General features: G+C 38.2%; 4 protein-coding genes across 11 annotated transcripts in view; 2 read left to right on the forward strand and 2 right to left on the reverse strand.

The window, feature by feature from the left end:
• The first annotated feature begins 10 nt into the window (after positions 1–10).
• Positions 11–3,999, forward strand: fam113 (family with sequence similarity 113). Of its 5 annotated transcripts, none has more exons than XM_079458588.1 (9): positions 11–88; positions 221–308; positions 402–481; positions 1,210–1,442; positions 1,536–1,686; positions 2,532–2,766; positions 2,841–2,921; positions 3,190–3,273; positions 3,376–3,990. In XM_079458588.1, exons 2-9 carry the CDS (start codon positions 236–238, stop codon positions 3,489–3,491), a joined length of 1,053 nt encoding a protein of 350 aa, XP_079314714.1. In that variant the 5' UTR covers positions 11–88; positions 221–235; the 3' UTR covers positions 3,492–3,990. The 5 variants fall into 5 exon arrangements, with proteins under 5 accessions (XP_079314714.1, XP_079314716.1, XP_079314715.1 ...); XM_079458590.1 differs by having other exon boundaries at positions 2,841–2,909; positions 3,376–3,940; XM_079458589.1 differs by having other exon boundaries at positions 16–88; positions 225–308; positions 3,376–3,999.
• On the reverse strand, positions 3,805–5,392 carry cskmt (citrate synthase lysine methyltransferase). The gene is made up of 2 exons (XM_079458638.1): positions 5,264–5,392; positions 3,805–4,562 (listed from the first exon to the last, which is right to left on the reverse strand). The coding sequence occupies exons 1-2, from the start codon at positions 5,361–5,363 to the stop codon at positions 3,886–3,888; spliced, it is 777 nt and encodes a 258-aa protein (XP_079314764.1). The 5' UTR covers positions 5,364–5,392; the 3' UTR covers positions 3,805–3,885.
• Positions 5,105–12,344, forward strand: otub1b (OTU deubiquitinase, ubiquitin aldehyde binding 1b). The gene is made up of 7 exons (XM_079458629.1): positions 5,105–5,480; positions 6,106–6,167; positions 7,541–7,639; positions 8,750–8,868; positions 9,067–9,151; positions 9,247–9,441; positions 11,831–12,344. The coding sequence occupies exons 1-7, from the start codon at positions 5,438–5,440 to the stop codon at positions 12,026–12,028; spliced, it is 801 nt and encodes a 266-aa protein (XP_079314755.1). The 5' UTR covers positions 5,105–5,437; the 3' UTR covers positions 12,029–12,344.
• Positions 12,345–13,714: 1,370 nt separating this feature from the next.
• The window catches only part of shroom4 (shroom family member 4), a 44,958-nt gene continuing 43,646 nt past the window's right edge, over positions 13,715–15,026 (reverse strand). For 3 of the 4 annotated variants that reach the window (XM_079458528.1, XM_079458530.1, XM_079458531.1), the window contains one exon: positions 14,539–14,956. In XM_079458528.1, coding sequence (XP_079314654.1) covers positions 14,687–14,956 — 270 coding nt within the window. In that variant the 3' untranslated portion in view covers positions 14,539–14,686. Of the gene's footprint in view, positions 13,812–14,538; positions 14,957–15,026 lie in introns of those variants that run through there. The other variant, XM_079458529.1, reaches the window with a different exon arrangement.

Genomic DNA, 15,026 nt, shown 5'->3' on the forward strand with positions numbered 1-15,026 from the left:
CACCACAAGGGGAGCACTTTCACACTTGTTAAAAACTCAAAGCTCATTACGACAAGCACTTGATTGTCATTAACATCTCTCTTGACGCGTAAGTGTTTGTGGTAACTTTATATCCCCTGTAACAGTTATCCGATGTCAAATATGTCCACACTGCGTGTGTCTGAATGTCTTTGGTCATCGTAAAGTTTGTGCGTTTTAACGACTCTGATGTTAATGTCAGGCAGGTGAAACCGTGATGGGGCAGGTGAGTCGAAGTCAGGCATCTCAGCTCCTTCACAACAAGTTTGTAGTGGTTTTAGGAGATTCAAGTAAGTAATGACGGATCTCATTATCGTGACCATAATATCCTTATTGATTGTTCACTTTAAACTGCACAAGATTGAATGCTGCTTTTCCTCCAGTCCAGCGCTCCGTGTACAAGGATTTAGTGTTACTCTTGCAAAAAGACGCTTATTTGACTTCTTCTCAGTTAAAAAGCAAGGTAATCCGATGCAAATCTCATTTATCAGTTAATGTGATGTGCTTTGATTACTAACGGAATGCGCATGTCAATGGAAACTAACGTTAGCTGTTCGCAGTATGCTTAGTATGGCTTTTATTTTAACCCTAATTTTAAAAATGTATTAAATAACTTTGCAAATTAAAAAAAATGTAGTGATTGTGTTTCTATCACCAGGGTTCTCAAGATTTATCAAAAGCTTGGAGTGAGATCCCATGCGGTCAGGGGAGGAGCCCTAGTGGAGCCCCGCCGCCTCAATTTTACACATTGTTCATATTTAACCAGCACAAATTGAAATTATAACATCAAATATTGTTTTGCTTTTTCCCTGACATCTTTGAAAAATACAAATGCAATGGTAATGATTAATTGATTAATATAAAATATTACCCAGAGCACTCCGCTTTACATGTAGCATTATTAATGTAACTACAAATACACGGTGTGTCGTGTGAACTGGTTGAAATGCGTGTGTCTAACGGCCAATGCGTGAGACTTGAGAACCCTGCTGTCACGGTAAATAGGAGACTACATTGATGAGATTAGAGTCTTTAGTAACTCCCATTCACATCAGTTAAAACCATACACTTCTGTTTAAGAAGTCAAATTTAGGCAATAGACCTAACACACACATGCGTATAGCGCTTTTAGGTACATGGAGTTTTGTGGTCATGCAGTGATGCTAAAAGCCTCTCATCCATATTTTCTAGGGCGAGCCATCATTTGAGAAGGATTGTCTAGTGGAAGGGGGGAGATTGGGGCAGATGAACAATGGAACGTCCTACAGGGAAGTGCGGCAGTACCACACAGATCACCATTTGGTCCGGTTTTATTTTGTCACGCGAGTCTTCTCGTACTACATGGAGAGTGTCCTGGCAGACTTCGAACATGGCCTAAAACCAGACCTGGTCATAGTTAATTCTTGCGTGTGGGATGTGTCCAGGTGAGCTTTCACTTCAATGTATTTCTATACATGCAGCGCAGGTAAGGCAATAAACTGTACTGCGTAATATTTTTGCAATTTTTCCCTGCACAGGTACAGCCGAGAATGGGCCTTGGATTACAGAGATAATCTTCGCAAATTCTTCGGGCAGTTGAAGAACATTTTGCCGGAGGACAGCATGGTTGTGTGGAACATGACCATGCCTCTGGGCAAGAAAATAGTGGGAGGTTTTCTGGTTCCCGAGGTGGGTTAAAAAGAGTGTGCCGTTTGCAATAAGGGCTTTCGCACCGCAGGAATGATTTCGTAGTTCCAGAACTATTTGTCGCTGCTTATGAGCTTAGTTCATGAGCTTAGTTCAGCTCCTTCTCCGGAGCAGAGTCTAACCCAAGAATAAAAGAACCAACAAGCGTGTTGACTGGCTGCACCCATGTGACATAACCATGATTTAAACAACATACAAACAAACAGAACGCAAATGTAAACAACATTTACCTGTTATCTATGTCTGCACATTTTTTTTCTTCACCGCAGTGATACGCAGTACTTAAAATAGCCATATTTAGTCTCTTAGTCTTCCTTTTGGCATTTTTTATCTCTATCGTCACTGATTGATTTTTCCTAATTCTTTTCCCTTTCCTTTATAAAAAAAATAAAATAAATACTAACCTCACTATTCTTAGCTTTTTATACTGTGCTAGGCTTTAATGGACTAGTTTGATGCACTTATGTATTTTGTTGCCTATGTTGTTATAATTGCTTCCAATGTTTCCTCATCTGTAAGTCGCTTTGGATAAATGCGTCTGCTAAATGACTAAATGTAAATGTATTTAAAACAACGAAACCCGCCACAGACAACAAAGCACAAATCGGGTCGTCCTTCAGTTTTTATTTTAATGCCTAGCTGTCGATTAGCTTTTGTCATTGTCATGGGCCATCTGTGCAAACGCACCTAGTAAAAGGAAAATGTATCAACATCCCTCTTTGCTAGTCACGGTACTTCGTTCCTTAAATAATCTGGTGCGAAAGTGGCTATAGACACTAGCAAATGATGTCAATGCTAACAATAATGCCGTTTTATTTCAAACTCAGATCCAGCACTTCGGTCCACTATTAAGGTTTGATGTGATTGAGGCTAATTTCTTCGGAGCCACTCTTGCAAACGAATTTGGATTTGATGTGCTGGACATGCACTTCCAGTTTCGCTTCAGCCTCCATCTACGTACGAACGACGGTGTGCACTGGAATGCAGTTGCACATCGCAAGATGACAAGTCTGCTGCTTGAACATGCTGCACAGGCATGGGGAGTGCAACTGTCAAACCCTGGTGAGAAATTCAGTGATCTGAAATCATTTTTAATCTTCTTACATTTCTTAAGAATGGTCTGTTTTCCTTTACAGATGATTGTAAAACAGGTGATCGCCCGCCGTTGCTTCAGAGCCCTTTCCTGCAAACTTTAAATTGTTCTGGTCAGTTTCAAGGTACTGCACTCTTCACACTTCATGATTTTGGAAATAGGCCTGTTTTAATACATTTATCTAGAGATACTTTAAATGACCTAAAAAGCCTGCCAACCACTACAGTATGGTTAAACGTAAGTAGTAATGTCCATCAAAATGTATTTAGAAGAGAATAAATGCTAAAACTACAGTTTCGGCTGTCAGTAAGTACTGGCAGACATAATTCGTACTATTCATGTTTGTTGTTTTGTTTAAAGTGACATTATTTACCCTCATCTTCCTGGTCTAGGTTTGAAACCTGAGCAACCAAGGCAACATAATTGCGTTGGGCCACAATTCTACATGGACAATATACCTCCACACTTCACAGCAGGTTATTATAGCTTTCAAACGGACACCTTCCTCAGAGGTTACTTTATAAATTCATGTTTATGTAAGGTTACATGGTGCTAAACGGTTGAATTTTGTTTTGAAGGTGGTGACCATTCAGCCCCCAGCTGGCCAGGGAACAACTTGGTCATGAAACAGAAACACAGAAGACCATATAATCCATATACACGAGAGAAACCACGTTACCTCTACAATAATTAAACCCATCGCTATCGTGTTAAAAATTTTAAGTATTGTTCTTGCCCTTTTAAGTTGGAGACATTCTGCATGCCAGATTTTTCAAAAGAATAGATATAGGCCATATGGGTTGTTCTGTTAGTTTCTCTTGTTACACGAGATGTGCATTCATTAAAGCAAGCACTCAAATGTTTTTATCTTGTTTAAAATAGATCTTTCCTGTACTTACTGTACTGATTTAATCTGGACGAGTGTAAGATTCTTGTCGACTGCTGCTAGAGAACCGTTTTTGTATTAGTGGTTTGCCACTTTGAAACATTTTCAGACATAAAGACTTCAGAGAATTGATTGCATTTATTTACATTGTGTTAAAGCTGATAACTATAATCACTATGATTACTAACATACATTATATCTTTTAATGGGAGGCAACACGAGGAGTAATCTGATAGCAGAAATAACTGACCCCTCTCAATTCCCCCACCTCTTGAACTCCCACATCAGCTGCCTGACCTGTTTCTCTAACCTCTTTCTCCAGCCATACAAGCCTGGCATCAGGATCCTCGTCTGAGAACTGTAAGAGACTACCCGAGGTCCTCAGCACCTGTAGGCACTGCCTTATTATCCGACTAGCCTTGACCCGCCCTTCAGTAGATCTAACTAAAGCATCTGTAGTACCCTTGTCTAGAATCAAGTCCAGGCTTCTGGACTCAAACTGTCCTCTTAACTGTGTGCAGTCCATCTCTATGAAGGAAAGAACAGAGGATGGGTTCTGTGACTCTAATGATGATTTATCGGTGTGCTCCTCCAGAAGTCTTATGGCCACAGGAGAGATGTCAGCACACGTGACCTTGACAGCACACGGGGAGTGTTTGTAAACGCAAGGTCCTAGGGCGGAGGTACCACAGCCCATGTCCAGGATGTGTAATGGGGGATTGTGGGAATGTGACATGGTCTGTATTACAGGAAGAATGAATTCCTGGACTGAGTGGAATCCAAAGAACCACTCAAAATTTTTGAATTTGCCTTTGCTTCCATTCTCTTCGTAAAATCTGTCCCATGTTGCTTTTTTGTCCATGTTTTCAATCAGCTCATCTGTGAACACACAACAAGTTTAAATGTCTTTTTGTCAGACTGAAAAAAGGTTTCTATCAATTTGAAGTAAACAAGAAGCAACTGCTTCATAAAACAGATAGTTTCAGGTTATATTTGGTTGAGATGCGTTCTAGAAACACATCTTTGACCTCTTAAGTATTAAGAACTAATTTGCTTGGCAGACGAAAAATATTTGATATCCTTACATTATAGTTTCATTGTGTTTATTGGATAAATCTGGCCAGGTATATCCTTTTTTTAGTAAAGCATCACGACCCGTGAACACTGGTCAAACTTCTAAAAGGAGTAGTTCACCTTTGAAATGAAAATTCTGTCATAATTTAGGCGCTATCTTGTCATGTCAAACCATCCCGACTTTCTTCTGCAGAACACAAAAGAAGATATTATGAAAAATGTTGGGAACAGAACAGCACAACACCCGCATTCATTTCTATTGTAACTAATGCAAGTGAATGGGGGATATAACAAAATTCTTCAAAATATATTTTGTGTTCAGCGGAACAAAGTCAAACAGGTTTGAAATGACAAAGATTTTTCATTTTGAATGTGAACTACTTAACCCAACACCCGGTCCTAAATGCGCTGTACAACACGGTTGTTTGGCGTCAAGTGCCTATATAACGTCATTTATTCTGCACTGCCAGCAAGAAACTACAATCAATACAGAACGAGTCACTAACTTGTCAAACGTGTATGGTGCCATCGGCGCGGCTTCGTCATCTTTTCAAAACGCCTCAATGAAACAGCAAATCTGTTTAATAGCATCATTTTAACGACCATGTGCGGGCAGAGAATGACATGACCCGGAAGTATACATCGAATGAAGGGGGCGGCAGAAAAATAATTGGATCAAGATGGCGGATGAGCAGCAGGAATCCTCACAGGGAGAGATGGAGGGTAAGTGAAAAATAATGCTGCTTCTCTCTGTCATAAAGATGGGTTGACATGCTTAGACAAACCAACCAGAAGGGTCTCGTGCGAAGGATGTTGCAATAGAAATAAGATGAGCTTGAAGCAATGCATCAGCAGCAGAAACAAAGCTCATCTCAAGCTGTAGAAAAGACACATCTGGGCTTTTTATTAAGAACCGAAATGGATCAAAGAATATCGCACCGTTTTTACATACTGATGCGTATTCGCTACGCTTATAAAATGACGCTGTCAGTTGTAACGGTATAGTTGGTTGTGAATCAGTTCTACTAATAAGCAGTTTACTATTTAATCACGTTTCCACTGATATTTGTGCGATGATGTCTGTATTAAATGGGCGATATGTTAATTGTCAGTCAAAACCGTAGAGATCGCGTTTGTTTACATTACGTCTGATTGCAATGTGGCATTCTGCATTCCTCACTGTATGACGTGGATTCTGCGCTTCGATTGCCCATAATAACTCGAGTAATTACGGATCCACATTTTTTCGTTGTTGTTGCCAGTGTGCTTCTTTTAATGGAAATGAATGAATACTTTTCTCTATGTTGGTTACAGATTATTATTATATGCGTTTTTGGTTTTCATTTAGGAGTAAACTGCCTCGCATATGATGAGGCCATAATAGCACAACAGGACCGCATTCAGCATGAGGTAAGTGATCACATTTATGACTTCATACTTCTGTGTGTTCTCTTCTAGATGCTGGTGTACACAAACCTGTAACAAAGAGGCAAAATGCTGTTCATTTGAACATAAAGTGTTGGGAAACACCAAAATGGAACAAAGGGTCACGCATTTAAAGTGTTAATGACCTCACCTGTCCTCTGTTCTGGTTAGGTCCCACCCCAACTCTTTTTGCAGATAGATATTATACAGTGAAAATTCTTTCCTCCTGCTGTTGCCATTCCATATTCACATTTACATTTGTGCTTTTATCCGAAGCGACTCGCAGGCCATTCGACATACACACATTTCATTAATATCTGTTTCCTGAAAATCTTATGTCGACCTTTGTGTTGCTAACACAATGCTATCATGCTTTTTCCAAATTTTTGGAGTAAAAGTAAACTCATTGGAACATGGAATAACAACTGTAGTCATTTAGGAATAATTTTCTTTACATTTAATCATCTTTAAAGTATTCGTTTCTTTTTGCTGAAATCTGCACTTGGCATTTTGTCAGCCAGCTTCTTGAGACTTCACCATGGGATACTTTCCAATCTGTATTAAAAGATTTGTCATTAGTTCTGGGCTGTTATTTAATTATTTAAACATGTAATTGAGAACTTTGTTGGAGTAAGATATCTTAAATGGTATAACATGGCTTTAGACGAGAGCTTTGATTTAGACTCTTTCAGCAGCAAAAACAAACGTTAAGTGGCCCAATCTTAACTAGACCTCTGCTAAAAATGAATTACTGTTGAGTAGTTTTAGATTATTTATACAATTAATATACCATAAAATGTATATGAATATAAATTAAATATAAAACCATTGATATTATAACCATACACAGACCGGAAGTTAACTTTGGCCAGCGTGTGCATCCAATAAACCGTCTATAGTGCATGAATCATAAGATGGTGTTTGAAGCTTGGTATTTTACGGCGCTATTCATTTTTATTGTATGGAAAAGCGGAATGTAAACATGTTGTCATTTTCTTGTGTATTCCATTTACATTTACATTTACTCATTTGGCAGACGCTTTTATCCAAAAAAACTTACAAGTAGTTTTATACAGTGGCACATTACTGCAGAGCAATCAGGGGTAAGGTGTCTTGCTCAAGGCCCTTCAGTCATGACCTGCTGGCACTGAGATTAGAACCAGCAACCTTCTGATCACAAGCCCAACGCTCTAAGCCCCAGACCACAACTGACCCTGAACTGAACTGTCCATAAACATCAGCATGTTTCGCAGTCAAAGGTGTTACAACTTTATAAAATCAGGAAAGTGTTGTATAATATGTCAGAATTGTAAGTTTGGGGTGAACTATAACTTAAATAGTTTGTTTTGTTTTAACAGATAGCCACCACTAACCCTTTAGTGTCAGACAGACAAGATCTCTCTGTGCTTCAGGGTGAATATGCTGCAGAGGACACAATCTACCAACTCAAGATAAAGGTGACTGCAGGTTTATGAGCTCACTTGGGACTTTTTTGGACTGCACAAAAATGATCCACAAACCTGGATTTCAAATCTGTTCCCGAATCTTTAAAGCCACTCAGAGTAAAATTTTACACTCAGGTGTGTCAAAATTCTAAGAATGACGTAATTTTACATAGTTAAGATTAAGAGTGATTCAACAAGGTCCATAAGTGTAGAGTAACAAGATGGCAGTACAAAGGCATATACCATGAACTTTACAACAAAGAAACAATGTGTTGGAATGACATAATGTTAATAATTTAATATAATAATATAAAACTTGTTAAATCTATTTTTAAGGATTTGCAGCTTTGGTCTTTTCTTTATATATAGATGTAAGTGCAATATAAAGGATGGGATTCATCAGCTTAAGAAAATTAACTGTTAAAACTAACTGGAAGTAAGTAAAAACAAACCCAAAAATAATACATTTTTTTCCATGTTTGCACACAATGCAAAAGAAATTTGAAACTGCTATTTTTCCTTTTCCACATCTGTTGCAATCTCTGTTCGAAAAATAAAATTGCAGGTTACTTCATGTATTTAATATATGGGTTGAAGTCAACTGATGTAAAATTTCCCCCAAAATCGTTCAGCCCAAATTATCAATCACTATTATAAGCTTACCGTTTTAAATCAGGGGAAGGTATAGGCAGACAGGTTTTAACTCTGATTTTTATGTTCTTTCCCAATAACATTTGGTTTATTTGACCCAAATGAGTTATGGATACATAAAATAATAAAATATTTGTAATGTGTTAATTCAATCATGAATAAACTGTGTAATGCTGCTGTGACTTCACCCTTTGCAGGCTCCTTATGGGCTGATTCAGAGGTCAAATCATTGTAGTCCATAGTTTACAACACTTAAGTCAGAACTTAAGAATCAGTCTTTCTTTAGACTTTACTGAAATTTTCTTTTAGCTTCTGTATAAAAGTCTCTTACTCTTAGAAAAGTCCTACTTTTTACAAAGAATTATTTGACACATACAGCCCTAAACCTTAAGGCTGAACATTTTTAAGAGAATGTTTCGCTTGTAAAACCTTACTCTCATTAAAATCTTAACATTCTACTCTCATCCACAGGACCTTCACAAAAAATATACCCACATTCGGAAAACGCGGCCGGATGGGAATTGTTTCTACAGAGCCTTTGGCTTCGCACATTTGGAGTCATTACTGGACGACAACAAAGAACTGCAAAGGTAATGTACTGTTCCATATGATCATCCCATGCTGTATCTCTCTACACACCATGGCCTAAAGTTGCTGACATCTGCATCAGCTTCTACCGGTCTTCTAAGGAATATTTTGTTATCCTCCTTGTCACCGTTTTGGACCGTGTTGTTGTACATTTCACTGTTTTTGAGTCCCTATAATCAGTCCTATTTTTAACACTTTAGGTTTAAAGCTGTGGCAGCTAAGAGTAAACTGGACCTTGTGAACCAGGGCTTTACCGAGTTCACTATTGAGGACTTTCACAACACGGTGAGTTATAAAATCACAATTTGAACCGTGGATATTTTACATAAGGATGAATAGTTTCTCATCTGTTTTTACTTTCTGTTATTTTTCTCGATCAGTTTATGGACTTGATTGATCTGTGTGAAAAGCAACAATCACTCGGCGAACTGTTGAGCTCCTTTAATGACCAGAGCGTGTCTGACTACATTGTAGTTTACCTGAGGCTTCTCACCTCTGGACACCTGCAGCGAGAACATGGCTTCTTTCAACACTTCATAGAGGGAGGTCGCTGTATCAAAGAGTTTTGTCAGCAGGTGAGACATGGTTGGAACAATTTTATAATTTTCAAAGGGGTCTAATGTAAAGAAATGTGTAGATTTCCTTCATTAGGTGTGAATATTCACACTAAATGTATTTTTAAATAAATCCCAGAATGTTCTTGGAGAATGTTTCAATGGCCATTTTGTATAAATCAGTCTATCTTACTGTAGTTTACCATCTTAGAGCTATACATATTTTAAGAATGGTTTTACTCATTATTGCCCGGTTTCACAGACAAGGCTTAAGACTAGTCCCAGACGTTATAACTTAAATAACTTGCCCTGACATTTCTTAAACTATATCAGTGTCATTGTTTGTCTCAAATGCACACCAGTAATGACTTTGTCGAAGGCATTTTTATAAAGCGACTTGAATATCCTAATTTAACTACGACATATTCCGGTCTTAAGCTTAGTCTTGTCTATGAAACTGGGCCCGAATGAATAAAACTTCTCAAAAATGCTCTTTATAGGAGTAGTCCTAAACTTTGACCTAAGTGTAAAAAATTCTTAGTAAGAAGTAGCGAATGATCTGCCTGAAACGCCTCTGTGTAACAGCTCCCCTCAAATCTACATCAGTTCGTGGTATGAGACTGCCCAAATTTATACGCGAGTAAGGTGGGAGTACCTGTCAGTACAATTGCTTTGGAATCTGATGTTCCAAACGTTATATATCACACGCAGTAATCGACCAATCACTACGCACAAATGTTGTTATTGGGCAAGTACACAAAAATCAGTGTTGAAAACAGTCTGCCTACCTTCCCCTGATTTACAACGGTGATGATAGTGATTGATATAATGAGCTGTACCATTCTGTGGGAAACTTGACATCATTTGACCTAAAACCATATGAAGATGTATACACAAAGTAACCTGCAATTTCATCTTTCAAACAGATATGGTGACACAAATGTTTCATTATGCGCAAAAACATTTTAATTGAGTTTTAACAGTAAAAGAATTAAGCTGCTGAATCACACCCTATTATACACTCACAGCTGTATATAAAGAAAAGACCAAAGGGAATCCTACATTTTTTATATCATTCCAACACATGGTTTCTTTGTTGAGTCCATGGTATTTGCCATCATGTTACTCTTAACTTGGTTAGGAGACCTCTTCAGCTCAAGGAGCGGAGATCTAGTCCAAACACTAAGGAATCTTTCATTGAAACTTTGAAGTCTAGGAATAAGAGTAAAATGACATCATAGCATTTTGACACATGCATTATACATACCGCTCAGGGCCGGTATTTATCCAGCTTCATAGAATTACTCAAAAGAACACTGCTAAGAAATGACTTGGCTCAAAGCTGCGCTTAAAAGATGGTTATAAATCAGCTCAGTCGTAATTGAAGTGTAGGACTAAATCTTAAGTGTCAGGCTCAAAGATGATTTACGACACTTTGCTGTGCGGCAAACAGGATTTTACGGGATGACGACAGGATGACGACATTGGCATGGACCATTGACATTTCTTATTTCTTACATTGATTTGCTTATTTAAGAATATTCTCTGATATTCACGTTGAATGGTGGAATTCCTAAAATTGGTTTATATTCAACACGCAAATGACAATAAAGATTTTTCAGTTAAATACATTATGGTATAGACGTTTTCTTTAGTCGAGTAGTTTCTCTTTAAAAACAATGTTGTTTTCGGTACAAATGTTTTCTTGTGTGAAATCACACATAACTTTGAGAACGCGCAAAAAAAAAAACATGATCTATAGCAATACATCATAACTGCATGCTTTTTATCTTGCGCACAAAGATGTTTGTTAAATGTATAAATTAGATTATGAAAAGTTAAGTGTAGGTGTTTCATTAATAAATGCCTTTCGCAAATTCATACTTTGAAAAAGTGCCACCCTCAATTACGCCTATGGAAGGGAGTACCGAATTTATGCGTGTATAACGTGGAATCTACGGTTCCATTGGCCAACCACATGTCTCTGTATTTACCGTATTTATCAAGCTTCTCAAAGTGCCATTTTAGTCTTAAGTGCTGAGAATTCATGAAATTTACTCCTACTTCCAAACTTAAATATAAAGTTGAATGTATCAGAGAATATTCTTAAGGAAATCTACTCCTTGATTGGTCCATGCCAATGTCGTCATTTAAAATCCCATTTGCTGCACAGCAAAGTGTTGTAAATCATCCTTAAGCCTGACACTTAAGATTTAGTCCTACACTTCTCTTAAATTACGACCAAGCTGCTTCATAACTAACATTTAAGCGCAGCTTTGAGCAGATCATTTTTTCACATACAAGTAAATTCTTAGCAGTGTTCTTGTGAGAAATGTCCAGAAGCTTGATAAACACGAGCTCAGATCTTTTACCTGTGGTGCTTGGCTTAATACTCGGTTTAATCTTTTAGGAGGTGGAGCCCATGTCAAAAGAAAGTGACCACATCCATATCATTGCCTTAGCACAGGCACTGAACGTGCCCGTATTAGTGGAATACATGGACAGAGGAGAAGGTGGAACAGTGAACCATCATATCTTTCCTGAAGGAAGAGAGCCGCGCATCTTCCTCCTGTACCGTCCTGGCCACTATGACATCCTGTATAAGTGATGCTCTCTCTGTGGTTCCATTGTAAAGAAACCATCCCAGTTCAGCAAAGTTGAATCATACATCTGTATGCAAAGCTTCTGCCATGAAAAACACAAACTGTTCCCACTTCATTTCCCCTCATTACGAAAATACTTTTTCCAACACAGAATTAAAAGCTGTTGATCTCAGAAGGATGCACACGGCATTAAATGACAGCATTAGGGTTGTACAGTAGGGTTTTCATTGTGGTTGTAAATGTTATCGACTCGCTTTTAGTATTTTTCCTTTGTTACACTGCCTTTCATGAGTTTTATTAAATGGATTTACCTTACACCTCACTTCGGGTCTGTTGTCAATTTGTGTGCGCAGAAAGTCCTCATCTTGTAAACCACATGTTGTGTGAACGTCAGTTAGTGTCAAAAGGTCCAGAAGCAAAACGGTTTTATTTATAAACTAGTGTTTCAAAGACAAAACACCATTTAACAACAGTTTTAGCACAAAATGTCGTCTCGTTCGTCATAGCGGTTTTCTGTGCAAGTCACACGAGTTGGACAGGATCCACGCAGCCGGACCAAGAACAGCAACAAAGATAAAACCCATCACAAATACACTCTCCTAAAAAACAATGTAAAAGACGATGCATTAGTGTGACAGTTTTGACATGACACGACACGCAAGGAAAGACCGCACACATTTGTTTCACGTAAACTTACCGCGACGCCAATTCTCCCTCGAGCGGGTTTTGAGGTGATGTTTGACGCTCGTCTAAACGAATACTGTTTAGGTAAAAGTCTCGTGCTTTTAAGCGCTTGTAGAAACCCGGACATCATTTATAATACACGCGAGCAGTCGCAAGAGAAGCGTCAAAACACATTCAACTGAAACGCGCACGCTTCATTTATACGGTCACGTTTCCCGCCATAGTTCTTCCAGGTGTGTGATGACGTGTTCAGGCCAATAGGTGACAGGTGACAATCATTCACACTGATCGCGCGTGAGAGACTGCGCAACACTGGAATCTGATTGGTTGAGCAGGCAAATATGTTTTTATGAAGATGATTTGAGACAAGAAAAGCTTTTTTGCAAAACATTCTTAAAAACAAGAGATAAAGTGCTAGAATGCATAACGTTTTTAGGTTAAAATAACGTTTTCAAATGTCTTAAGGTTTTGAGTAAATCTCACAGTTCCTTCAGAGTTTGGTATTGACAAATCATTTCTTAAAATACAACTATTCTATACAGTAATATATTGTATGAATAAGCAGAATGCGCTTTAGTTTTAAATGGAATAGCATGCCAGACTTCATGAAACTAGCCAATACAACTTCAGAAAAAAATACTTTTAATGGTAAATGATTTATGTTTTGATCACAAAAAGGAAAATGAGCAATAAGACACATATTTTCTTTCACCTCCTCCCCTGACCTATTTACCATGTATGATACAACAGAATGAACAAGTACTTTATAGTAAATAAACTATAAGGTTTATACACCTTAAGCAAACAAAAGCAAGCCTTATTAACAATTCGCAGCTGTGATACAAATACAAGCATGTATTCCTTCTTGCCTGTAGAAATATGGAAGCCCTTCAAATTCAAACATTTACTTCAGATTGTTTTCCCGGGGGAAAACAACTTAAGACCTTTAAGGCAGGTAATGATTCTTAAAGCAGCATTCTCTTTCCTCTTGACTAGTGTCCAGTTTCTATTAAGAAGGAAAAGAAAATCGAGTAGCATTTGCCCCAAACGTTGTCGTGTCGATGTGTAAGACACATGAAGTTATACACAGTGCATCTCATTTAACTGAAAAACAGGAAAAAAAACATTCACCATATTTACAGTACGTTGACTGCAATGAACAAGCTTCACAATTCCTACTACTGTTAACACCATATGAGGTTTTTGGTAAAGTAAGGCTTTTTTTAAGCATTTAAGACATTCCTCAAACTCAATCTTTGGTGACAAAAGTGATCTGAGAACATTTTAGCGAGCACAATAAGGCATATTGAATATGAACAAATGAGTATAAAACTGGGTGCCTCACAAACAAACTAATAGCAGGCCACAATGTTTCATTTAAGAAAAGTTCCAGTTATGACAGAATGAAACTTCTGTGACTTGAAGATGCACTGGGCATCCACTATGTACACTTACCCAATGTACATACCAATTCTTTACAAAACAAAACCTTTTTTAATGAGATTTACAATAAGCCGGTTGGTACGACGGTAGTGTGAATTATAAATGAACCCCTTAACGTATTATTTGATTCTCTATATTATCTACTAAGCAATCATATGTGTGAAAATATATTCACACATGAATAAATAAAGGCGAGCACAATCTCCCTGCTGTTTTCAAAGAGCACACATACTATATGTTCTTTGGTGGTTTAAACAAGCGTCTGAGGTTAACTCATGTAAGCGCCAAAAAGCTTTTCGACCGGCTATTAGTGCAGCTGCGGTGAAGTCCTAAATGACCACCTCATGTAGTGTATTGTTTTCACGTTGAACTGAGTTCAGTCTTCAGTAATTGTGTTTAGCCAAATGCAAACCTCAAACCATTATAATGTCCATTTTTGGGAACATTTTGCTATACATATTGCAAAGCCATTTCAACTTCTAACACAGAATCATACACAGTCAGTTTAAAATAACATCTATCAATCAAACCAATCATCAGTAATGGCCGTACCCTAGGCCCAGGCTCTCTCGAAGTCCTCTGAGTTGCTCCTCCCCAAGCCTGATCTTGTCCTCCAGCTGTCTCTGTTCTACCAGTAGAGCCGCTTTCATCTTCACGAAGTGACCGTAGTCACGCATCTGTTCTGGTGTCAGGCAGCGACCCAGGACCTGGCCGACAGCCTGCTCACGCCGGTCCACGTGTTCCTTGAGCTCCTGAGCCTCTCCCATCTGCACCAACAGCTGCTTTTTCTTCTCCAGAAGTTGGAGCTAGAAGTGAAAAAGCATGAGCATGATTTTTGGTTTCAATAGTAAGGAACAAATATATAATACACCATCT

The sequence above is a fragment of the Barbatula barbatula genome (assembly GCF_947034865.1).
Source record: "Barbatula barbatula genome assembly, chromosome: 1".
Lineage (NCBI taxonomy): Eukaryota > Metazoa > Chordata > Actinopteri > Cypriniformes > Nemacheilidae > Barbatula > Barbatula barbatula.